The 26,101-nt window shown below is 38.8% G+C and overlaps 1 protein-coding gene across 5 annotated transcripts in view; it reads right to left on the bottom strand.

Moving 5' to 3' along the window:
* chd6 (chromodomain helicase DNA binding protein 6) overlaps window positions 1–26,101 on the bottom strand; it is a 127,360-nt gene that overhangs the window by 24,626 nt on the left and 76,633 nt on the right. For all 5 annotated transcript variants that reach the window (XM_042510233.2, XM_042510223.2, XM_042510241.2 and 2 more), the window contains exons 12-31: window positions 23,447–23,568; window positions 22,355–22,598; window positions 20,023–20,199; window positions 19,179–19,322; window positions 18,744–18,842; window positions 17,250–17,406; window positions 16,706–16,916; window positions 15,974–16,169; window positions 14,500–14,664; window positions 14,180–14,359; window positions 13,742–13,852; window positions 11,878–12,080; window positions 10,392–10,472; window positions 9,476–9,597; window positions 8,999–9,158; window positions 7,990–8,079; window positions 7,570–7,673; window positions 6,847–6,976; window positions 2,233–2,311; window positions 1,152–1,209 (exon numbers count right to left, since the gene is read on the bottom strand). In XM_042510233.2, coding sequence (XP_042366167.2) covers window positions 1,152–1,209; window positions 2,233–2,311; window positions 6,847–6,976; window positions 7,570–7,673; window positions 7,990–8,079; window positions 8,999–9,158; window positions 9,476–9,597; window positions 10,392–10,472; window positions 11,878–12,080; window positions 13,742–13,852; window positions 14,180–14,359; window positions 14,500–14,664; window positions 15,974–16,169; window positions 16,706–16,916; window positions 17,250–17,406; window positions 18,744–18,842; window positions 19,179–19,322; window positions 20,023–20,199; window positions 22,355–22,598; window positions 23,447–23,568 — 2,833 coding nt within the window. The remainder of the gene's footprint in view (window positions 1–1,151; window positions 1,210–2,232; window positions 2,312–6,846; window positions 6,977–7,569; window positions 7,674–7,989; window positions 8,080–8,998; window positions 9,159–9,475; window positions 9,598–10,391; window positions 10,473–11,877; window positions 12,081–13,741; window positions 13,853–14,179; window positions 14,360–14,499; window positions 14,665–15,973; window positions 16,170–16,705; window positions 16,917–17,249; window positions 17,407–18,743; window positions 18,843–19,178; window positions 19,323–20,022; window positions 20,200–22,354; window positions 22,599–23,446; window positions 23,569–26,101) is intronic.

Consider the following 26,101-nt stretch of genomic DNA (forward strand, 5'->3'; position numbering starts at 1 on the left):
GTGTGAATCTTAAATGTTTCTCTGAGCTGAAGTTCTTTTTGACATTTTATTTTCCCAAAGGGTGCACGCTGTGTACTAGGGATGTCATGAGAACCAACACTTTGGTGCCACATCGAAGACAAAAATCTGAGAACTTGACGGTACGGGGGATGCAGTTCTTCTTATCGTGGAAAGATGATTAAACATACAGTATGTGTAATGTATACTATACATAATGTCATCATGTATAGTAACAGTAACTGTATGAATGCATGACTCATCAGTGGTCCTTCACCGTCTGCATGCAGACGTGTGAGGAGGCTGTCTAAGGGTGAAGGTGCTGTAAGAATGGCGACCGCAGCTGTGAAATACACTTCTGAGGGCGAATCATTGTTGTATTACTTTAAGTTTTTAAGGTTTTTTTTGAGTATGTCTTTGTCCATGTTCGTGCTGTATCGAGAGCTTCTTGGATCTGATATACGTTGATTATATATTCAAGTGAAAAAACTGAAGTTAACGGAGTTTGTAACATGATTCATCAAAATGAAGTTTTTCTACTTCATTTCTGGACTTGACAGGGCAGCATGAATGTCTACATGAGTTAAAGTTGATGTTAAATATCAAAGGAAGATGACGGACGCCAACCAGCACAGACGAAAAACACAAACACGTAGAAGACGGCAACAAGTGTGATTTTTTACGGGGTAAACATATTTTGTTTAATTCTTTGCAATGGAAGTACTACATATCAATACTCTGCTACAAATGCTAGCAGCAAGGCCCAAAGCATCTATGTTGCACTGAGCGCTACACGTTTGGCTTTCTTTTTTTAAGTAAAATGCTGCACATGTCACTGTCACTTTTTACCAGCTGTCCAATCACAGTGAAGAAAGGCTGTACAAACTTTAACATCATTACATGTATAAGTAATGAACAACAACAACAATGGAGGAGAAATATGTAAATATGCTGTATGTTTCCTCTCTCTAAAAATGACGAGTATCTTGTGTTTGAGGCGGATCATCAGGGATTATTAAAATCTAATTTAAATTACAATGCTATCTACTTTGGTATCCAGAATCGTGGGATTTCACTGGTATCGGTATTAAAAACTACCTGACGTGTCTGATTTTAGCAAAGATGTTTATGTCTGTAATAGCAGTATTTCTCACCTGGACCTGTGCTGTCAGGCTTGTCTGAAGTATCCGTGCTGGAGCAGGTTTCCTCTCCCTGTCAATTAAAGAGAAACACAAATTTTATTAATTAGTAAATTAACAAAACAGCAACATCACCAGACGTAATGGAGGATTTTTAATTCACAAAGTGTGTTAGCTCTGACCTGGAATTTGTTTGGTACAATGTGATCAAGTCAGTAAAATATGATAAAAATGAAAGCCCTAAAAATTACTAATTTACTAAATTACAACTACAAAAAATAAATAAATAAATAAATAAATATTGTCCCAAAACAAGAGGAAACGTCAACATAAATGTATGAAGTTAAAAAACATTAAAAAAAGCTGAAGACTCGAATTTATACTAGTTTTTCCACTGTTAAAACGATGATTAAAAATGTTGAATTTTAAGCACAAAACATTTGCAAAAATCATATTTAGGATCACTTCTGCAGCTTTTTTTCACAAGTTAAAATACTATATTTCATTATTTAAACATGATAACAGGATCATTAAGATGCTTGTTCACGCTGCAGATATTTAAAAGCAGCTATTTCTTTCTTTAAAAAGCATCCAAACAATGACGCAAGACGAGAACAGACCAGTGCCTGAACCTTATTTTGTTACGATGACGTTTAAAACTCGTGTTTACTGCACACCAAGAATATGATGTTGCAGATACACCGTAGTTGAACGGAAGTTTAAAAAACAGATGAAAAGCGAAGATAAATGAAACTTAATAAAAAAATTCACAATATCTGAACATCATCTAACATCATCTGTCCTGCTACTAAAAGTGTTGTTATGTATTAAAATGCATCATTAACGCAGCACATTTGTTTTTACAGCACCCAGAGGACACACAGGTGTTGCTGTTGATCATCAGTTTGGACAGACAAAAATTTAAAAAACTGAAAAAAAGTCTTTTTATCCATTTAGTCTGACTTTTTATCTCAAGGGAGTGCGATGATTTAAATAATGTGTCCATAAAGGAATAAACTGAATATCACGTTGAGAGAGAATAAAAGAAAGAGAGAGAGAGATCTTGCTAAATGTCTCAGGAGAGCGTCTTCATCACCTTGCTGCTCTCGTCTCTGTCCTCCCCTCCATCAGCTTTGCTTTCAGCATCGTCCTTCACCTCCTCAGTTTTGCACACACTGAAAGAAACAGACACAAAAAAGCTTTAATAACTCAGGCATTTTTTTCTGTTACGTCTATGTGTGAATATATATTTTATTTCGATTATTTTTACATGTATTTATTATTTCATATTAAATATTGGCTTAACAATATTTATAAAATTCAGTGTCCCATTAAGCCATGTCTTATTTTTCATTTTTTAATTTAGTGGGATATAAAACAGAAGGATTAAAGGCACACTATGACAGTATGTGACGGAGGATGAAATTATTCTAATTTTTATCATTTTTATTATTACTATTGCTACTACTAAAACTACAACTCCTACGTTTACTAATAATAATAATTGTCATTTTTATTATTATTACTTATTTATTTATTCACTTATTTTAATTAACATTATTTATTTTCTTAAGTTTTTGATGTTGTGTACTTTGTATGTATGGTTATTATTGTTACTATTATTCATTAATAAAAAAAAATAAAACAAAATAAAATAATAGTAATAATAATAATTATTATTATTGATTTATTTTAATTATAAGCATTTATTTCCATAAGTTTTTTGTGTACTTTGTATGTATGATTAAGTGTTTATTTATTGTTCAAAATTTTCACAAAAAATATATATATTTTTTTTTACACATGTAAGGTTAGAATTAAACGTTATAAAAAACAGAAGAACTAAAGGCACTCTATGACAAACTGAGTCTCCTTGATGTTTGACTAAAGATAAAAAATGTCAAGAAACAAAGAGAAAAATGACTGCAGAGGAAGAACATGATGTTATGATGCAGAGATGCATCACAGAGTCTGTAAGAATATGAGCCAGAATATGTGATCAGATGTAAAGAAAAAAGATGAATTGAGAGACAAGAGAGCAAACTATACATCAGTTACGTGATGGAAACAGCATGAAAGAAACATTTCCTGCAATGTGCAGAGGAAAAGTTCTTAAACCAATAAAGCAGCAGCTGAACATGACATCACGTCTCCAGGCACTGCAGCCAATTTATGAATGAAAGGATGACTAAACAGTTTCCATGTTTTCTGCCTGAATAACAGAACACAACATTATTGGAGGAGAAGATAAACGAAATGATATCTGTTTCATAGCTACGGGGGATGAATTAAATCAAACAGAAAAATAGTCTGTTGAAATGTGTTAGTTTGGAAACAGAGAAGCTTTAGTTTAGTCTGTGTCGGCCTTTTTGTTATTCTTCTGCAATATACAAACACCCTGTAATGACCAGACTGAGCCTTTTATTATTTGTTATTATAAAATATATGAAACTGTGATAAATGGAGGATGAGCACACAGCTGAATGAGTTTAGCTGCATGTTTGTGACGCCACGTGGATGTACGGCTCCTCACACCAGTCAAGTGACAGCTGACATCCACGTCTGTGAAAATGTGATCGCTTCACACACATCTTCCCCGAGCAGCACAGATCTATACGACCAGTTTCAAGGTGGACACCCAAAATTAGTGTCACCAATTCAGTGTCTGTCCAAACGTCCCCCCTTCCATTTCTGACTTAATAACCGCCAGAAAAGTGTTTATGCTGAACCGGATGGACAGCCTGAGGAGCCAGCGCATAAAAATATTCTTAGAAAAAAACGCCTCTCTGTCCAAATATCAAAACTTTCAAGCTTCATCAATACAAAACTTGTTTTTCACATCCCGAGCTGTACTGTAGACACACCTGAGGCCTCAATGAAGAAAAGTGGAACACTTCTTGAGAACATTTTAACGCATTTTTGAGCAGTAACATTTACTGCACCACAGCCTCTGCATGCACAAATTCATCCTCGTAACGTCTCCCCTGCGCGTTTATTTATTTATTTTCTCCCATCCGGTTTCAAACCTGCGTTTGAAGCCTGCTGAGTTAACATTTTGATACCAGAAGATCTCCCTGCCACACAGTCGCTGTGCTCTGCTGGGAACAGCTTCAGGTTGAACAGGTAATAAAGCGAATGACAACTTCAATTACCTGCAGGAAGAGGATCAAAGCTTCACGTTCAAATGCGCGCGTCTCATCTTCATAGCTCGGCTGTCAGCCGGAGCAGCAGCGCCTGGAAAATACATTTCCCACGCTCTGTCTGCGCTTTCCTCTTTTCTCTGGCTCGCTCTCTCTGTCAATTATTCCTCTCTGGCTTTTGTCAGCGCAGGTTCTTCTCGCAAAACTCTCAAGTACAGTGAAACTAGCAGAAAATATGACTTGTGAGGAGGGAAAAACCATACAGCTTTTAGAGTTCAGTGGCAAAAATCAAACACTTTATGGAAATACACCTGCAGCCGTGTGTGTGTGTGTGTGTGTGTGTGTGTCAGTCGTTCATGGCCGTCTTTAAAATGATCCGATTGTTAAAACCAAAATCGGCCACCGCACACTGAAAAACGTTACTGTGACTTTATTCAGTGAGCATCTCGTTTCGCCTGTAGCCTCTTATAGATATATATAAATACACAAGTCACATGACTAAATATTAACATCTTTCTTCCATTTCTGTCGTATTTTCTAAGGTGAGTATAATTCAAAAACATGACAATATTTACAAAGAATTTCATGACTTATTGTAATCAGAGTTATGGTGTAATTTGACTATTAATGGTGTAATGTGTCGGTCTATTCAATATTCAAGGCTTCTTGATGTTTTTTTACAAATGTTATTTTGTAAATATTGTAACTTTGATTATTATTAGTAATGATTCTTGCTTTTTATGTTCTGCAGATACTGTCATTAAAAAAAAAGATTACTTTAAAAACTACAGAACTGATACACTGTGAAAAAAAATGAAAAACTTGGGAAGAAAAGAAAAAAAATTTTAAAAAATGTTGCTAATTTCTCATGTAACTCGTGTATTTATCACACCTGTAAATACTCTGAACACCTGAAGAAGCTACAGGTGAAACGCGTCGCTCGCTCTGAATAAAGTCACAATAGCGTTCTTTAGCGTGCGTTGGTAGAGTTTGTTTTTCACTTTAAATGCTCCCGATACCAACCGGCAGCTGAGGATCACGCTGGCTGTGCACGGGGAGTTTAGTTCACGATCTGATTGTTATCGACATAATTAGCACCCCGTGCGTGTATTTCTGTGTTTATAATATTGCTCTTCTCACTCAGTATGTAAAGCAGTTGTGGGGGTGGAGAGGTGGCAGTGTTGATAAAAACAAACATCAGAGAGGACAGGATGTGTTTTTCACACCAGCGTTGGCACCTGCTGCTGTGAACGCTACTACAGAGAGAGAAGAAGGCGATCGCCGGTGGAAGGAGGAAGTGACTCCTGCTGAGGATCTGCAGGGAAGCTGGTTTGTGGACACCGATGTCACTTCTGTACCTGTTTGAGAGTAAGCGGTGTGTCCGCAGGAAGCTGAGACTGAGGCCATGTTCAGATGAGAACAGCCCTACTTAAAATGAAAAAGCTTTTTTAAAAAAATCTGCGTTCATATGATAACATTGTGAAAACAATCCTCATGTACACGGATCTGTGAAAACAACCAACAAGGCCAGTAGTTGGCAGTGTAACTTTGTAATGACACACCATCGAAGAACACCACGCACGTGTGCATAAAGGCGTTCGTCTACAGAGAGGTGAGTAAAAAATAAACAAGAAAACGACGGCAAACGCACGCATGAGAACCAACACTTTGCTGGAGGAGTGTTAATAACCTCGGTAGAGTCAGCAGCACAAACGCAGCTCGTTAGTCGGCCATTGTTGTTAGTGTTGACTTCCTTCTTCCTACGATTTGTCTGAAACGTAACGCCCATGCGTGAAGTGCGGCCGTTACTGTTCTCACAGGATCTGCACTTTGCCAGTTTCCACGGCGACAGAAGGGATTGCGTCTTCAAAAGATTACACTCTGGAACCCGGTTTCAAAAGTTTGCTTTTTCAGGCCCCTAAAATGCTGTTGTCGTGGAAACGAAAGTCCGAATTGCAACACAACGTTAATGATTCATGCAAGAACTGTTGCAGTGGAAATGCTCTCATAAATTTAATGCCTTTTAAGACCTTGTAAAGGTCATTTTAGACAGACCAATCATCTTTTTTCATTTAAGCACTGCAGAAAATTAGAAATTTTAGTATTTGGTCCCCTGCAGAGGTAATTTTTATGAAGAAATATGGTTATTAGAGTGAGTTATTTTAATATGCATGTTGGCAACAGCTTTGTGCAGGCATGAAGTACAAAATGCTTCAGTTTTAGGATAAAAGATTTAAGAAAGACCTAAGAAATGTGGACTTCCGCACAGGGGAGCTTGACTCATTTTGATGAAAACAAGTCAAAGATTAATAAATTAAATTAGATAAAATGTTTGTGGCAATTAGGATCTCAGATTTAAATTTAAGAATTTTAATGACTTTTAAGGCCTAATATTTATAAAAAAGGATTTAGTATATTTTAGCACTTGTTACGGACTTGCAGACACCTTGCAAAGAGAGCCCGACACACAAGGCTGGATCACCAACTCTGCAAAGTACGGCAGTGTGTGCAGCACAGTATACTGTATAAACCTGTGTGCACTCGTGTGTGCGCACATGTGAGCTCTCTACCTGTCAGCCATGTCGGAGGCCACCTCCCCTCCTCCCTGTTCAGCAGTCAGCGCTGTGACGTCAGGCATTCCTACTCGCTCCAGGAAACACAGGTCTGGATCTGCACGCATGGCGTTGTATCGTTCGTAACCTGTTCAAGGAAACACACACCCCGTTAAGAAGAGACTAGAAAACTGCCACGCAGGTGTATGCCCTCATGCATGTCTGTGAAAACATGGATGTTTCACACACAGCAAAGAGGATCTGTAAAATCAGCACGATTTAAGGTGCACACCCAAATTAGTGTCACCAACTATCAGTACTAAGATATAAAGTTAAGGAATAGTAACAACAGAAAAGTGTTTTTGCAGATTATGATGTCACAGTTGAACTTTGACACTTTTTCCTATAAGATGACTGTGTGAAATTTGAAAAGTTCAAATTAGGTGTGAAGAAAAAAAAAGAGACAGACAAGATAACAGTGACCTTGACCTTTGACCTTTGACCACCAAAATCTAATCAGTTTATCCTTGAATCTATGTGGATATTTGAGCTAAATTTGAAGAAATTCCCTCTTGGTGTTCCAGAGATGTTGCGTTCACAGGAACGGGCTGGATGTCCTGACGTACAACCCAAAAACATAACGCAGCCTCGGCTGTCCTCGACATGGAGACGTGATTATTTTCATAAACTAAAGCAATTAAAGCATGTCAGAAAATGATCTAATTTGACATCAGTCCTCACCGTGTTTGTGGACTCCTATGAGGAGAGACTTGTCGGCATCCGCATCCCACCACGGAGCTGGAATCTCTATGTAGTCGATGTCGGGCAGCGAGACCTCGAGTTTACTGTCAACACAAACAGAAACACGTGAAAACAACCTGTCAGTCAGCGATGCCGCGGTCAAGGCAGGACACGGAAAATACGAGCAAACACTCAGATGCATCATCAAATGTCATTTTGACAGAGTGTCTGAGCAACATTTTCAGCTCACTGCTAATACAAACATGCAGGAAAACACAACATCCAACTAATTAATAAATAATTACGCCATATTCTGCATCAAGTGTCAGGACGGTTTATTAATAATTCAACCCTCCATCTGACCAAATATGTCCAATTAGGTTTAATCATAACATAAAGAGCATGGTCCCTGCTTCATACCTGGCAGGTATCCCCTCCAGAGACTGAGTGGCAGCGTCGCCCAACACCTCCACCTTTAGGTAGTACAGCATCCGCACCCGCAGGAGCACCCTGTGGAGAGAGACGGGGTTAGACTTTGTAAAAACACCACAGTAAAAGAGTACTTTCTCATTAAACTGTAGTGTTTCTGGTCACTGTTTTTCTGTAGCTCATAAATATCACATGAAAAAAAAGGAGTAGGCAGAAAAGGTCCATCTGTTACATCATCACAGTTAAACAACAAACTGCTGTTTAATCTTGTTAATTAGTGCTGGCAGAGTTTTTTGCAGTGGTAGAAGTATTCAGATCCTTCACTTTAGTAAAAGTAATCATACTACAATGTAAAAATACTCTGTTACAAGTTAAAGTGTACTGAAAATACAGCAAAAAAAACCCAAAACAACCAAAGCATCCCAAAAATTCAAAATTATTTAAAAAATGGTAAAAATAAATAAATAAAAAGAGAAAAAACACACCCAAAAATTTAATTATTAAAGGAAATTATTGGAAAAAACACCCAAAACTTAATTTAAAAAAAACAAACAAAGCCTTAAAAATAATTTTAGAAAAGGAAAAAAAACAACCCTGAAATTCATAATTATATAAAAAAAGAAAAATACTTAAATGTTTATCAATAATAGTTTCTGTTAGTTTCTATTAATCAGCTGATTGATTAATCAATTCACCACTGCAGCTGCACTTGTATAAATTATTTGGTAATTTAATTTATAAAAAATACCATATATTAAAAACTCTTATTTATTTGCAAGAATCTTAATCTGTACAGCAATTAAAGTGTTCAAATAAACGAAGGGATGTAAAAAGTATAAGTAAAGTAATATTTCCCTCTGACATGTGGTGGAGTAAAAGTATGAAGTGACATGAAAAGGAAATACTTGAGTAAATTACAAGTACCTCAGATCTGTACTTAATACAGTACTTGAGTAAGTGTACTGAGTTACATTTGACCGCGGGTTATGTGTAAACTGACTTGTTGCAGTGTTGTTTGAGGTGTTTCTTGTAGCTCTCGTCCTGCAGCACCACCTCAGGGTTACAGTGGACGAGCCAGTCGGCGTTCTTCACCTCCGGGACATTCAGCTGATTCTTCAGCTTCTTCCCCTTCCGACCTCGAGGAACGGGAGCCGATAAACCTGAGACAGAGAGGACGTTTAATTCAAGGCACCCAAAAATTCATTGGTTCATGTGTTTCCATTCAGAAACATCAGGGGAGAAACACCAGCGCACCATCGTCTGATACATAACTCTCTCTCTCGCTGTTGTATCTGTGTATGAACCGGCAGACTCGGCTTCCAGCTCTGGTATTTTATTTCTGTTTTGCATAAAGTGCATCAATTTACATATCGCGCATTCTGCATGCACCGAACCCTGACCCCTGTGACATAACGCTTCGGTATGAGTGAACGAACCCTGCAAAGACAACAGTGTGAGTTTACAGTGAGATGCTGACCAGAGTGGTTGAGCAGCGTCTGGTCCTGCTGGCCTTCCTTGTTGGGTGTGATCAGATCCCAGATGAAGCTCTTGATCTTGTCGTCACCTTTGTAGTGTCTCAGGCAATAAACCAGCAGAGCCCTGCACAAAACAAAAAAAATAATAATTATATATGTGGGTTGTTTTTTACACCCTTAGGGACTGTCTGGTGCATTTATTTTTTTTATTTTGGTTGTGTTCATGCATATGACATCAATTTTATCAAGATTGTGTGTTTTTGTTTAATCCTGGAATTTCCAGCTCAGCTCCTACGATGAGCTTAAAATACACCAAATAACCATAATTGTTACATTCATACTGTGTCATGCAAAAAAATGCTCCATTGCAACCCATTCACACTGCAATTTTTGATCCAACAGCCATTAAAGCAAAAAAACATGCTTTGTATTATTTATGGGTGTCGTTCTGGTCTTTTGTCTTAGAATTTGTCATTTTTACTATTTTCCACCTGATGACATCATTTTTATTTTATTTGGCATATGGAGAAAATACATGCTGTTTCCACTTGGTGCTCTGTCAAAGTCAATGTTGCTGCTAATCATTGATATATCCCAGACTGTGATCATCAAAAACAAAAAAAATCTACTTTGCATGTAGTATTTTGAAAATAATTAATTTTTTGTGGGTTTTTTTTATCTAAAAACACAGTAGTATCATGACAAAAAACTGTCATTTAAACGGTTAAAATTCTTTAAATCAATGAATATTTGATATTTATAATTAGGACTGATGGTGTTTGAAAAAATAAACAAAATGAATGTTTTTTTAAAGCTTGATTTTGAAAAGGACAGTTTGTGCGCAGAGCGATTCGAGTGTGTGATATTAAAGCGGGCTAAAAAAAGGGTTAAAGAAGAACGAGGACTTGCTGTCCTTACCTACAGATCACCTCCATGTCCCTCTCTGCCAGGTGCCATTTAAAGCGACCGTGGTTTAGGATGTCCTTCCACCGACCCCAGCTGGAAACACCAGAGGAATGGAGATGTAGACAGTGAGAAAAGCAGAAAGAAATGAGAACATACAGTAACAATAAGTACAAATCTTCGCAGCTGAAATGTAAACAATGAGTGTGTGATCAGAAAATAAAGAATGGATTCTCTTCACTTCAAATCACAGTGAAGTTTGCTCTGTTGTATTTGGCCTCATTAATGTTTGCAGCAGACCAGCCTTGTACACACAAAGATGTATATGCTCACAGCAGCCTTTTATTGGACTGAGCATCAGTACGCTGTCGTCCCACAAGGTTTAAGACTCCTGCTGCAGGGTGTGTGTTTGTGTGTGTGTGTGTGTGTGTGTGTGTTCATACCGTTTAGAGAAAAATGAAAAGAGTCACTTTTATCGTGGTTGGTCATTTTTCTTTTTTTTACGCTCGGCTGCAACTTCATGGTACTACCACAATCATATGTCAACCCGTGAGAAGGTCTGGTCACACTTTTAGTATAAAACCTTCGGTTTTTTGGGTCATTTTGCTGTTATTGAGATGCTCTCCAGGACAGTGTGAGTTTTTAGTCACACACTATAAGATTCTGCAAAGACTGGGAAGCTTTCAGGGTAATTATATGTGAGACTACAAATAAATTCATTTTGAGATTATTCCCCATCCTGCTCCTGATGGAAAATATTACACCAAACTCCCTTTAAGAAATGTGACGTATTAATAATTCCTTATGTATCAGCAAAAACACAAAACTCTAGAAACATGAGATAAAGGGCGTCAGCATCAATATAATTCATAAAAATAAGCTGAATTTGCAAAGAAATTTCTGGATTTTGTTGCCTTTACTCACTTCCAGCCTTCGCTGGTTAGCTGCGTTATTTTAGTGGGCGGAGACAGTGGAAAATGTTTCAAAAATTACGATATCTCACTAAAATAAGTGCCAATCCATGGATCAGACAGCTGAATTAAACACTGACTCCTTTTATCTCCAAAACTCTTCCTCCTCCTTGACTCCCCTCAAAGTTAACTGTCTACCCCTGTCTGGTGCTGGAGCGAGCGCAGCTGTTAGGTGTTGACAGTGTTCATGTCATTGATCTTATTTGCATCAGCCAAGACTGAAAATGTACGATAGCTCTAAATGTGTTGGATTTTATTTGAACGTCAAGTCAAGAAAAAGACTGACATAACAGCTGTGAGAGAGCTTCATGACCACGTTACACTAAACAATCACGATAACGGGAACACGAACCGACTGAGGTAAAAATCTACAGATTTTATTCTGATAATGGAAATTTGTCTGCAAAGTGAAATCGCTTAAAAAGTCGTAGTAAAAGTAACTTTTTCTCTCTGATACTTTCTGCATATTTAACTGAATCTTCCTGGTGGTCTGAGGTGTAAATCTGAAGCCGTAACATCGCAGGTCGTACCCGAAGATAAGCAGGTTCTTTTCCACCCGGAAGCACTCGGCGCGAAGGTACCGCCGGCTGCGCTCGCCCAGGCGACGAGTCCGACACGGCCGCTCCTCCGAGTCGCTGTCCAGCTCAGAGAACTCCATCAGCTCGTCGTCCTCGAAGGAGTTGTAGTGGCGGGTCTGTTTCCTCACCCGAGGCGTGTCGATCACCAAGGACTCCTGGATGAGAGAAAGAAGAATAAAAGTAGAAAAGATGAAGCAGGTGAGGAGAGATCGCAAATTTTTATTCTCCAGCTGGATTCATGAGAGAGGAAACAAAAAAAACAAAACACCAACACACGACTCCTGTTCAGTGGGGGTGATTAGGGATTCAAGGCACGAGTCACGATCTGCGCGCGCACACACACACACACACACACACACACACACACACACACACACACACACACACACACACACACACAGAGGGTATGAAGACAGTAGCAGCGCTCAGTGTGCAATCTGCTTCATTCATTAAGGCAGTCCATCTGTTACGAGTGGGAGGAGAGGGAAGAGAGAAAGGAAAAGGAAAGGAAGAGCAGGATTCCTTTATCCTCATCCCCATCCTGTCCTTGTTTACTCTTTTTCCAGTTTACGAGCTCAGCTCAGCTTCCCCTCCCTCCATCTCTGTGTTCACTCACTTGGTTCAGATCCATTTTTTTTCCATTTCTATCCTTGTGTTGTTCCCCATCTCGCTCTCTCCATCAGTTCCCCATCATGCCACCTGGTTCTTACCTTCGTAAGATGCTGAGGTTTAAAGTCACTCCTTCTATTTACCCTTTAATGTCCAACTTTTTCTCTCACTTTCTTCTGTTAGCTTCCTTTATTTTAATCTACAGCAGGGAAAGAGCGCGGAGGCGATCATGTGTGTGGGTATCTGTCAGTCAGCAGCTAACTCACAAACTACCGGACCTATCAGCCTTATATTTTCTGTACACATTTATGATTGTATAATCTAGTGCAGTGACACTCAATGTATGGCCCGCAGGCCAAATCTGCCCCCCAATAGGGTGCCAAGTGGCCCCCCAGCCATTTTCTTAATCATAATAAAAACAAAGTGATTGACACTGGAAGTTGTTTTTGTACTTTGAGTATACATAAGCTGCATAAAACATAAAAGCGCCAGTGCCTTATGTAGGACGGAGGTCCTATATGATGTCCTAAAATCCTAGAAACATCACAAAATCGTGGGAACATCCAAGAATCCCAGAAATGTCCTAAAGTCCTAACAATTCCTAGAAACATGTATGTGGCTGCTTCAACTGGCCCCTGGTCGCTTGTCATTTTGCAAAAGTGGCCCCAATGCAAAGCAAGTGCGAGTGTCCCGGCTTCAGTGGCTGCTGTGATTAACAACTGTTGACAAACCTTTTGTTATCAACTGTTTTAATATTTTTGAGTGCTGACTCCTCACTTTTCTGAACCGCTGGTATAGGTTGCAAGTTTTCCAGAAGCCTTATTGTCTGATGCGGGCCACATTTTGGCCTTTTTGTAGTAGTATCTGCTGAGTAATTCTATACCTGATATGTTGTGATCCACTAAAGTTTTGCGTCTTGATTATCTCGTTCATACCTTTGATGTCCCTTTGCTGCTGTAATAATGCAAATTTCCCCGTTGTGGGACTATTAAAGGATTATTTTATTTCATCTTAATCATCTTGGGCAGCTGGAAGCAGGCACCTGGATGAGGCTTTTCTATAGTTTTCTTCATTTTTTTTTTCTCCTTTATTGTTGTGCCGTTCTCTCATTTTCTGTCCCTTGTCTTTGAAATCCTCTTCTTCTTTTTTGTTCCTTCCCTCCTCTCCTGCTTTCATTCATAAATCCCAAAACTCCATCTCACTGTACCTTCTCCGACTTGGAGTCGATCTCCACCTCGGCGATTTTGGCCCATTTCTGCCAGAAGTTGGGGTCGTCCAGAGAGATGTCCGTTCTGTTACCAGACGAGATGAAACTGGCCTGAGGAAAGAAAAACAGAGAGAAAACAGGAAAATAATGAGTCAGATTCTGGTTCTTGTTACTGGGTTTGACAGAAGTTGGCATTTAACTAACTGCTTGGACTGAAGATGAATTATTTTCCACAAATATTTAGTATCTTTAAATCTGATTTTCATGCCAAAATATTCCAAGAATTCAGTGTTTCCACCCAAAAGGCATCTGACTTTAGACTACAGGACAAAATAAAATTTGAAGCCAAGACAACAAACTTATATGATTTAAGGGCTTCACTAAGACAGCTGCGTCTACCGTCTCAGACATGCAGACTAAATATTTCAGGATCTCTACCTTCGCGAATGTGGAGCCTTTCCCTTCAGACTGGATGGTGATGGTCTGAGTTCGTCTCTGAAGTATCTGATCGATGTCCTCCTCGCAGAACTTGGAGCCCTCGTCCTCTTCGTCCATCAGCGCTCCGTACGCCCCTTTTTTCAACAAATCCTCCACTTCTAGTTTAGAAAGCTGCTGCACCTGCATCGACAGACAGCGACGCAGGATTATGCTTCTTTTCTTCCTGATCCACGTACATCTTGTAACAGCTGACCACATCCCCGGAGAAAACACAAACACAACACCAAACAACGGAAGAATATCCAGTAATGCTCTCTCACCCCGTTGAGGCTTCCTTTGCGGTTGATGTCTTGGAGGACGGCTTTGTCCAGTCCCAGCTTCAGGCTGGCTTTGTCAAACATTTCCCTCTCGTACGAGTTCCTGGTGATCAGTCTGTAGACTTTCACCGCTTTGCTCTGGCCGATCCGGTGGCAGCGTGCCTGAGCCTGACAGAGCGGGCAGAAAAAAGATATCAAGTGTTTCGTGATGTGTTGTTTTTTGATGACCATAGCAGAAAAAAGTAAATAATAAAAGAAAATAAATAAATAAATATATATATTAATGAAAAAAAAAAATGAAAAAAGATATTAAGTATTACATTGACATAAATAAATACTTAAAATAAATATAATACTTTAATAGATTCCATTATTTTATGTATTTATTTTATATTTAAAATAAATAATAATGAGCTGGAAAACACTTTTTTTTTTTTTTTACCTTCCCAAAAGTGCAATGAAACAGTACCATAAATCTCCTTCATGATTTAACAGGAAGTTTTAAAAATGATTTATTGAAGTTTAATCAGAGTGACCATTAAAAAAAAATTGCATGCACACTTAGTAAATTAAATCCATTGCAAGAGAATATATCACAATATACTTCAAACTGAATAATTCAGCAAGGAGGAAAACCAGAATATTTGTTCAAGTGTCAACAGACAGCAGTTACAGCTAACCATTAATAAGAACATTTGGGGAAATAGCATTCAATTTGAGAATTATTACAAATATTTTGGCAAAAAATAAACATTTAAACCTATTATTATCATTATTACAGCATTAAAACTGTGGGATGTTTCGGGTATGACTGTTTTTCAAATATTATAATCCCAAAAGACAATCATAAAAATGATTAGACAAGCAGCATCTTATCACAGAGACAAGAAAATGTTACTGAGATAGATCTCTGTTTTCAGATCTCTGAAAATGGTACAGACACATTTTGGACAGTTCATCTCTGAAATATTTAGATTATATTAAAAAAATCACACTTTTGTGAGGAGTCAAATTTAGGATTTTTTAAAAAGGAAAAAAAAAGATAAAGTCTTCCATGTAAACGATTTTTTTCTGCACTTCACATGTGAGCATATTTTTAATTCTCAAACTATAATTGTTATTCATATTTCCACAATTATTTTTATCAATTTTATTATGGTTGTTGCTGTGCAACTCTCCCTCTCTCTTTCTATGTATCATTTTGTCATATGAAATACTGTAATTGTATTGCGTTGATCTGTAATGTACACACCACTTCTATTGCACGTTGCTTCTCCTATAGTAACATTTTTTCCCATTCAAGGTTTTTTTTTTTTACAGGGGGAATATTTTCGTTAACCGCTGTGCGGATCTAAGGACAGAGGGATGCTGTGTGCTGTAAAGCCCTTTGAAGTAAATTAAGTTTGTGATACTTCATAAATAAAACTGAATTAAGTCGACGTCATCCACGTATAAACTCTCCCGGCTCCTCACTCACCTGCAGGTCGTTCTGAGGGTTCCAGTCGGAGTCGAAGATGATGCAGGTATCAGCAGCCGTCAGGTTGATTCCCAGCCCTCCGGCTCTAGTGCACAGCAGGAACACGAAGCGGTCCGAGTCGGGCTTACAGAACCTGTCGATGGCCGCCTGACGCAGGTTCCCTCTCACACGACCGTCAATGCGTTCGTAAGTGTAGCTGCAGACAACATGTAAAAATCCTTTTATTCTTAATATCGAGGGTAAAACAATGCATCTTAACATTTGTCTCCCATGAGCCACATATAGGGCTCCTGCACATTTTTACCAACACACTTCTTTGACTTTACCACTTTTTTTTTTTTTCTTAATTTTTGTTGACTTTTGGAGAAAACAACCACTCTTTTTTTTTTTTTAATTCAATTTGTGGAGAAAATATTCCGTTTTTTTTCTTCTTTAAAACATGCCTTCCAAACCTGTGCATGTTTTCTTAAAAATCACGAAAAATTACAAAATAGAAATTATCTTATAGTTTCTCAAATTTCCAATGGTCCTTGGACACATATATGCTTTATTATACAGGTTTGTGAAATAAATTTAAACATTTTTTTTTTCAATTTTCCAAAACATTCCAGGTTTTTCATGACCGTACAAACCCCGCAGATATCCATATTCACTCTTTTCCTTCATCCCTGTCAAACACTGTTTTGCCTTTGCTAACCTCCCTCCTGCACCCCCGGCAGCCTCTGTCCTCACCGTCTCTGTATGAGGTAGTCCTCCATGATGTCCAGACAGCGGACCATCTGGGAGAAGACCAGGACTTTGTGTCCCCCGGCCAGCAGTTTGGGCAGCAGCTTGTCGATCAGCACCAGTTTACCGGCTGCCTGGATCATCGCCTGCAGCTGGAAGTCCAGCGCGTCTGGACTGTGAACCTTCCTGAAGCTTTCCAGAATCTTCTCCTCGGCTCCTGAAAGAAAACAAGAGGGAGGTCAGAGACGGAGACGACTGTTGAGATGAGGAGGACTATAAATCAGAATTTAGCTTTTAGTTCAATTTTTTCTCGAAACCATTTTTTTACAGTTTTTTTTTTGACTGCCTGTTGGTTGCAAAGTGCTGCTGTGTAATTAGAGATCATTAATTAATTTCTCATTACAACTGATGTGTCATTAAAGAGGCGCACTCACAGCTGGGGAAGAACAAGATCAGTGATTGTGTGAAAATGGAGGGTAATTCCAGCATTAAATGAGTCCTTTTCTTTTACACTGTGTGTGTGTGTGTGTGTGTGTGTGTGTGCGCTCACCTGTGATAAGGTAGGGGTGGTTGCAGCACTTGCGGAGCTCCATCATGGTGTTAATGAGGTTGGGCATGTTGTGCTGGTTTGCTCCTTTAGACAGGAAGGAGAAGTTCTTCTCGAGGATGGCTCGGTAATATTTCTTCTGAATGTTGGTCAGCTCCACCTGCAGGGACAAAACGAGGAGGAAAAAAGTTGTGTTAGTGCACAGGCTGGTAAAACGAACGGGTTCAGGCTAAATTATTAGACAACACACACAGAAAACACACATTATGTTGCTATTTTAGTTTCAAAAACAGAATATTGAAGATGACTGCAATCATACAATTATCATTTACTTCATTTTCAACTTGTTCATCACAGTTTCTAAATTATTTTTTTTAATTATTTTTTTTAATTTTTTAAATAAAATTTATTTGGAAGATGTTAAATGTGAAAAAAACAACGATTTTAACAATAGCAGTGATGGAAAGTATTCAGATCCTTTACTTGATTTAACATACTAATACCATACTGTAAAAATAAATCTAAACATAAAAAAAAATAAAAGTATTGGATGCAGAAATTTTGAAATGAACTGAATGTATCTAAATAATTTTAGTAATGTAAAGGAAAAGCATTAAATCCTTGTAGCTGAGATGCTGTAACCATGCAATGTTTCTGCATGCTAAATTTCAGATGTGCAAAAGAATTTAAAAATAACAAAATAAAAATGATCAATATAGTTGCCAAATAATTTTGTGTTGTGTGTGCAAAGACCTTAATTTGCAAAATAAGAACAAACTAAAGTTATTAAATGATTGTGGATTAAAAAGTATAATATCCCTGAAGTTCTGCGGAGGAGAAGCAGAGAGTGGCAGGGGGTTTAAAATACTGAAGTGCAATAAAAGTACATCAAATTTATACTTAGGTACCATACTTGCGTCAATGTACTTAGTTACATTTTACCACTTAATGTCAAAGACTACGAATTCTGATAAAATTCTAATAACAGGACTCATTATTGTAGCATTTCATGTGATTGTTTAAATCGGGGTTGCTAAAAGTTTTGATGGCTGAGTGCTAATTTAGGGAACAAGCTTATGATTTATAGCGAGTTATGATTTCTCCACCAAAATCGCCAACATTAACTAACAGCACTGGCACTGATGACAGAACGTATTTCTTTCGATGCTCATTTGGTGCTACTAGTCGCTGTGCGATCAGCAGCTTTATTCAGTTTAACCTGACAGACGCGTGTTAGTGGGGAGCAGTTTGATGCAGCCTGCTACTAAAAACTAAAAGTATGGAAGTGGATGGCAAATGATTAGAATATAATGCATGCATGGGCTGCAAGAGATGTCTCAGAAGGACACTTTTGGCCTGCAGGCTGCACTTTGAGCAACCATGTTTTATTTATTTTACTCTATATCTTACACACACACACACACACACACACACACACACACACACACACACACACACACACACACACACACACACACACACACACACACGGCGCACCTCTATGATGGTCTCTTCTTTAGGCGCCAGGTTTTTTTCTACATCGTCCTTCAGTCTTCTCAACATCATGGGTTTCAAAATGGCCTGAAGCTTCTTCACCTGTTGCGGAGAAAACAGGAGGAGGTGGAAACGTGATATAAATGCTAATATTACATTCAGATTTTTTTCTTGTCTGGAAGAAAAAAATTAAGCATCTTTCTTCCTTTTTATGTGTTTACTAAGAACGTTTCTGTTTTGGGAAAAAAACAAACAAGAAAAGACAAAAGCACAGCTGATCCCACACAATAAAACACAGGGACGCAGGGCGTCTGAAAAAGAAGCACTGTGAGGATGCATTCAAGACAAACATTACTGTATCTGTAGCTGCTTTTCTCTTTGGCCCGGCTGAATTTTACAGTGTACTGTATCTGCATGAACACACTCATCTCTGCATACCTGCTCATCTGTTTTGAGGTCTCCGAATTCTTCGAGGAAGGTGCTCTCTGAAGGAAACTGCAGCGGCTCCAGGAAATTCAACAGGCTGAACAACTCCTCCACTGAGTTCTGCAGAGGGGTTCCTGTCAGCAGAACCTTGTGTTCCTGTTAGAAATACAGACAAAATTAACTTTAGAGGAACAGGAAAGGTCACACAAACCCTGCTGCTTCTACTGACATTTATTCAAACTGAACCAAAAAAAATGATCCCAAGGAGCCGTGACACTCAACTCACAGCCCACGGACCAAATCTGGCCCCTGACACGGTGTCAGCTGACCCCCCAAACTTCTTCTTAACTCAAAATAAAATAAAGTGATTCACACTGAGAATTGTTTTATCCTTTTAGTATACATAATGAGCCAGAGCGCATAAAACAGCATCAAATTAGAGCTTGTTTACAAAAAAAAGTGCCACTGGAGGATCCTCTATGACCCCTGACAGAGGTCCAAGCTTAGCCTCTAATGTCCTAATATGTCCTAAAATCCTTGCAATGTCCTCCTGGACAACTCCTGGAAACCTCCTCAATTACTGGAAATGTCCTAAGATCCTAGAAAAGTCCTAAAATCCTAAAAATGTCCTCAAATCCTAAATAGATCCTAAAATCCTGAAAATGTTGTGAAATCCTTAAAACATCCTAAAATTCTAAAAATGTCCTCAAATCCTGGAAATGTCCCACAATTCTAGAAACACGTATGGGCTGGCCGGGACCCACAGTAAAACAAGTCAAGTATCCCTGCCATAGGGTTTATTAACACAACCCCTCCTACAGGAAACACACACACACACACACACACACACACTGACCAAGTTCATGAGTTTGAGTCCCTCCAGCAGTTTGCAGTTCCTGTTTTTCAGCCGGTGTGCCTCGTCGATCACCACGCAGCGCCAGTGCAGCTTCTTCAGCTCCGGACAGTCGGCCATGATCATCTCGAAGGTGGTGATGACCCCGTGAAACTTCAGCACGCCTGGGATGGTGTTACCCTGACAAAGGTACATTTAAAGAATCACATCATGGGGATGAATGTGCAGAAAGGCCAGATCAGCTCTGTAATGAGCACTCTGATGTAATCTGAACAAGCAGCAGTAAGAATCCTGTTGTGACAGCGAATATTTGAACAAGACGAAGGAATCATTCTCATTTTCTATGAAGCCGAAATGCTCCACAGAGAAACAGTTGAAGAAGCTGATCACTCGATGACCAGAGATGGAGCCGCGCTGCAGACAGAGCGAGGTCGAGGGAAAAAGAGGTCGGTGAGACAGAGAGAGATGTGACGGCTGTGCGATGGATGTCTGTCACGTCCTCAGTGTTGAACAAACTGCAAAGTCCCTCAGGACGGACGGTGGACATGAGTGGAGAGAAAGTGAGAAAAAAATACATCCTGTGAAATCACAGTTTATTTTTTTCTCACTAAATATGATCTTAAATAGTCAGCAAAGCAAGACAGCTAAAGCCCTGTTTGCATGGGACAAGTAAACGTGAGGAATTGCAGAGGACGTCTGTAATTTAATCCTGCGCATATCAATCATGTCTGTAATGTGTAAAGTAAAAATTACACGGCAAATTACCTACAATATTTCTGCAAACGCAGAGGTCATGGGATAGTATTAGTCCAGTGAGACTCAGCATCTCTGTGATTTGCTGGTGATTTAGGGTTCTTTTGGGTTTTGTTATTTACTCCGTCATGTGCACACGTCAGTCAGACGTTAACTGGACTCGGAGATCTGTGTGTGCTCCTATTTTCCGCGCTGGTCTCCCTCAGTGATTAGGGATAGGGACGGTTGGTTATTTGTTAGGGGGAAGTGCTGCAAAACAGGTAAGGCATTTACATTTAAAAAAAAAAAAAAAAAAGCACTGGGGAGGGACTTGTGTGTTTGATTTTGGCTCAGGTGAGGGACATACAACTTTAAAAGGCAATATTTTATAAATATTTTTAATAAAAAGTCAGCAGCTATCCCACTCCTCTGATAAATATAGTTCGGTCCCACAACACCGGCACTTAAGCTAAGTGATGTCCTGCTGTGGACGGGGCTGCAAGAAAATATACTTAAGCCACCTAAAAAAATCAATGTCAGTTTAAGTGTTCACTATATCTTTATATTTTCTCCTCTTTACCTTCCATAACAGCTGATGGAGGCAGCGGTAGAGCAGCAGCTCTGCCGCTCTGTGGAGTAAAATGACTTTTTCTCCATCAAAGGCCGTCTCACAGCAAAGTAAAGCCGTGAAAATATTATAAATATAGCAAACACTTAAACTGATATCAATTTTTCCTTGGTGGCTTAAAACTAATCAGTGAAGTCAGAGTTTGATCAGCACTGTGTGATTATATGTACGTGACGCAGCAGTTTTTCTAACCCGAAGTTATTGTAAATAAACAGTTGTGATCGTGATTCTGTCGATATCATAGACTGTGTAAATAATATAATTTGGGTTTTTTGCAATTAGCTGAAAGAGGGCACATCTCCACCTGCTGTGGGGGAGTCAGACATACTTCCATAAATAAACAGATCCTCCCCCCGTGTTCGCACACTGGCACAAGGGCAGCAGCTCAATGAAATGACAGAGTTGAGTTATAACTGCAGCTTGACTGAAGTGCATGTAAACGTACAAGTTGTCAGTAAATTTTGGTAAAATACAGACATCACTTATCTCGTGTGACTGCACCACATGAAACACTAAATTACATGAGATCTCCAGGAAATACTAATCCCGTGTGAAAAACGCTTAAGTGAACATTTGAGCCAAATCCGCAGATGTCCCCTCACGGTTTTCTTGAGATATCATGATTACAAGAATGGCACAGACAAAGTGATTAAGTTACACATAAAAACGTTCTGGCATAAAAGGCATAAAAAAACTGCACTAATTAACTCACTGACTAACTGGTAGCACTTTCATGAAATTACAGCTGGAACAAATGAAACATCACCAGCAGATGATTCAGAGAGTAACCGGAAATATAGACAACGGGAGTCATCAACAGTTGAATGTCAGTACCTTCAGCATTTCTCTCACTGTTATATCTTTGTGAGGGTAAGAAAAAGACATCCACATCTTCTACCTTCGTTCCTGAAAGCGTCACACAGCTGACTCACTCACTGAGTGATCTCTGAGAGGTGATGACTACACACACGTTACCTGCGGGTCTCTGTAAAACATCTCGTACTGCAGGATCATCTGCCGGCTGATCTGCGAGCCGTGATACACGATGACATTCATGTGCGTCCACGTGCGAAACTCCCTCTCCCAGTTGGTGATGGTGGACAGGGGAGCGATGATGAGGAAGGGCCCGCGGATCCCCATGCTAAAGATCTCATACAGGAAGGTGATGGACTGGATGGTCTTTCCCAAACCCATTTCATCCGCCAGGATGCAGTTTTTCCTGGAAAGAGAAATGAAAACAGTGTGAGAGAAATTCTTATGTTCTGCTTTCCTTAAAAAAAAAAAAATACATTGAAATACATTGCTTTATGCTAATTAGCAAAAAAATTAAGCTTATTGATAAATCTTCGTATTTACATATAACATACTGGTGATCTTTACATGAGCTCTCATAAATGAGTTTTAGAACTTACACAGTTGTTCCTTAAATGATATTTTATGGTCAAATATAGTCAGAAAATATGCAACAAAGTGAAATTCTAAATGGCTAAAAAGTCACAGCATTCATACACATTTTTACAAATACATTTCCATGACTTTTCTATGACTTTGAGGCAAATTTTAATGACCAAACCTTCTCTGAAAAGACCATCGACACTCCTTATCTGTTGTTTTTAAATTTTTTTGCCATTTTCTTTGAAGAAAAAGCTTTTGGTGATTTTAAAGGGGAAAAAAGCTTCTTATTTCTCTTTTTTTGGTCTTTTTTTTGGTCTAAAATTTAAAAGGCACCTTCTTTAAAAAGTTTTGGCCGTCGTTCTTTTCTTTAAAATTTTTGGTGATTTTCAAAGAAGAAATTTGGCCTTTTTTCATTAAAAAATGTTATTCAGATGGCATGTTTTCTAGAAAAGACTGGACATCGTTCTTTTATCTATAGAAAAAAAATTGGTTTGGAAGGCATGTTTTTTATAAAAAGTTGGCCTTTTTTTCTTTTTTGGGTGATTTTTGAAGAAATTGTTTTGTTGATGAAAACATTACAAACCTGAGTGTTTCTGATTCCCTAACACAGTTTAAACCTTAACCAGTACATTTTCTTTCACTGGTTCCAGTGTGTTTGTGTGCAGTATTCACCTGTTGTACCAGTTGAACAGTAACCAGTTCATTCCCTCTAACTGGTATTCTCTGAGCTGGTTCCCATTCCGGTAATCTCTGGAGCGCTCCAACTTCTGCCATTTCTCTGGAGGAGGACGCTCCTGCAATATGAACACACACACACACACACACACACACACACACACACACACACACACACACACACACACACACACACACACACACACACACACACACACAGCTCTGTCTTATTCAACACTAAGATCCATTAATTGGTGGTTTCACAACTTACCATTTCACTTTCTGTGATATTAATCAAAACCTAACTGGCTACTTTTGCAACTTTAAGTTGGATTATTTAGAAAACTATAATTACTGACAACCTTGTCTTTATTAGAACTGATGTGAAAAGGTTTCTTTTCATCCATGTCAGATTTTATCCAACAAAGAACTAAGAGAATATCAGGTATGAAAAGTATTTGGTTCCTATGATGAATGAGTTTTCTCAATATTAAACAGAAAAAAGTGTGAGATGACTCCGCCTGTCATTTTGGAGATGGAATAGACAAATATAAAATAGGCAGAACAACAGATAGTTGCCGGCAGGCTGTAATAAGTGATAATTTCAGTTTTGAAATGAATAACAGCTGAAGAGCAGGAATAATCTGCTCAGGTCTCACGTCTGTATCTCGCAGGAGTGGAGAGAGACTCTAGAAAATTGCTGCTATTTGAGCAGCAATTTTGTATTCAACATCCTGCAAAAGTAAATGTGCTGTTAGAGCGGTCAGGAGGCTGATGACTCCTCTGTCACAAAGCTCTCGTCAGGCCCTCGTCACGATGGCCTCTGCTGTGGCTTCACAGCGATGCACACAGTAAACAGCCAGGCACAGATGTGGAGAGGAGGTTTTACACGGATTTGATTGTGAGGCTTTTCAAAACCTCAATGTCACCTCCAAAAACAAACACAAACCCGGACCTGATGGTGCAGAAGAAAGCAAACCCTCACAGCGCTGATTGCATTTGCACTCATTAGCACGGAAAGAGAAAACAAGGCCAGGTTGGTGGATGTGCGCGAGCGTGGTTGCTGAGCTGTGGGCAGAAAGGTTGTCTGTTCTGCAGGAAGGCTGCAGATGAAAAATAAAGCCAGAACGTTGTTCTGGTGTTGTTTCAGTTTCCCTTTTCCTTTTCATCCACCCACCAAACTAAACTCAAAATGTTAATGTTTTGCTCACTGTTTATCTAAGATCGTCTGGTTCCAGACATCTGAATCACCGCCCACATCTCAAGATCTCTTCAGCGATTCAGACAGGTCTGATGGTGCGCTCTGTGACAGCTGTTTCCCTCACTGAAAGGCAGCCGAGCCAAGCGGAGCTTTGTGGGTCGTATCAAGAATGAATACGTCGTCTTTTGGCACCAAAGATGGAAACATTGCCACAAATAAATGGCAACAAGTGAGAATAAAACACAGGATTTATACACATTTTTACCAATAAATGTCCATGACTGAGCCAAATTTTAAAGACCATATATTCTCTGACACGACCACCTACACGTTTTCATGACTATATTACAGCTTTTGAAAATATATATTATTTAAAATAATAATGAAGTCCACTGAATATTTAAACATGACTTGGGGACTGTTCGTTATTTATGAGCGGGGACGTGGTGGTGCAAGAAGAAAGAGCACGTCAAATATTTCTTTAAGCATTAGAGAGGGACTCGTTGGGTTTTTTTGCCTTTGGAAGTGACGTACAACTTCAAATGGCTGTATTTTATAATTATTTTACCTCCAGTGCCTTCAAATGTTTTTATTAAAAAAATGAGTCCAATTTTTTAGATTTTGTTTTCCTTGAAACTTGGATCAGCGTGTCAGCACAGCCAGTGGTGCTAACATAGTGAACAACGTTAAAAGGGGCTTTACAGCTGAAAATAAAGCCACCTACTCACCTGTCGGTTAATGGGATATTGAAAGAAGAATTAACCAAAACTGACATCCCTATGACTAAATTTAGGTTAACTGGTCAAAGCAAGTGGTATCTCAGCTACTATGTTGAGTGAAATGAGAGACGGGACGCATCTCATTCGGATAGAAATCAGTGGACATGAATGCGACGTCAGCAGGGCTCCGACTAAAAAGTGTTTTCACTGTCGAGTATTTTGACAGTTATTTTCTTGATCAATTGATTAGTTGCTTGGTCCATATAGTATGTCATAAAAGGAAAAAAGAAAAAAAAAAGAGTGTTTCTAAAAGCCCAAAATGACGTCCTCAAATGTCTTCTTTTGTTCACAAACCAAAAAATAGTCAATTAACTGTCATAGAGGAGTAATAAAAAAAATAAATAAATAAAAATATTCACATTTAAGAAGCTGGAAATAGACATTTTTTTCTTAAAAAATTACTCAAACTATTTAATCCATTGAAAAGTTGGTGATTAATTCCACAATTTACGACTAGTCAGTTAATTGTTGCAGCTGCAGATGTCTGAGTGAATAAGGACGAGATAAGAAAAGGTAATTCTGACTGATTATCAGGTTACATCTGAGGTTGACCGCTGCAATTACAATCTGTTGTCGCAATGTTTAATTTCATGTGAGAGTCTTACCTTTGCTCTACTTTAAAAGATTTAATAACGCTGGTTTCATCTGAAGTAACAGTTCTCCTGCTAACAA

This window comes from Plectropomus leopardus, chromosome 2, assembly GCF_026936395.1.
Source record: "Plectropomus leopardus strain MGB_pleo_1.0 chromosome 2, ASM2693639v1, whole genome shotgun sequence".
Classification (NCBI taxonomy): Eukaryota; Metazoa; Chordata; class Actinopteri; order Perciformes; family Serranidae; genus Plectropomus; species Plectropomus leopardus.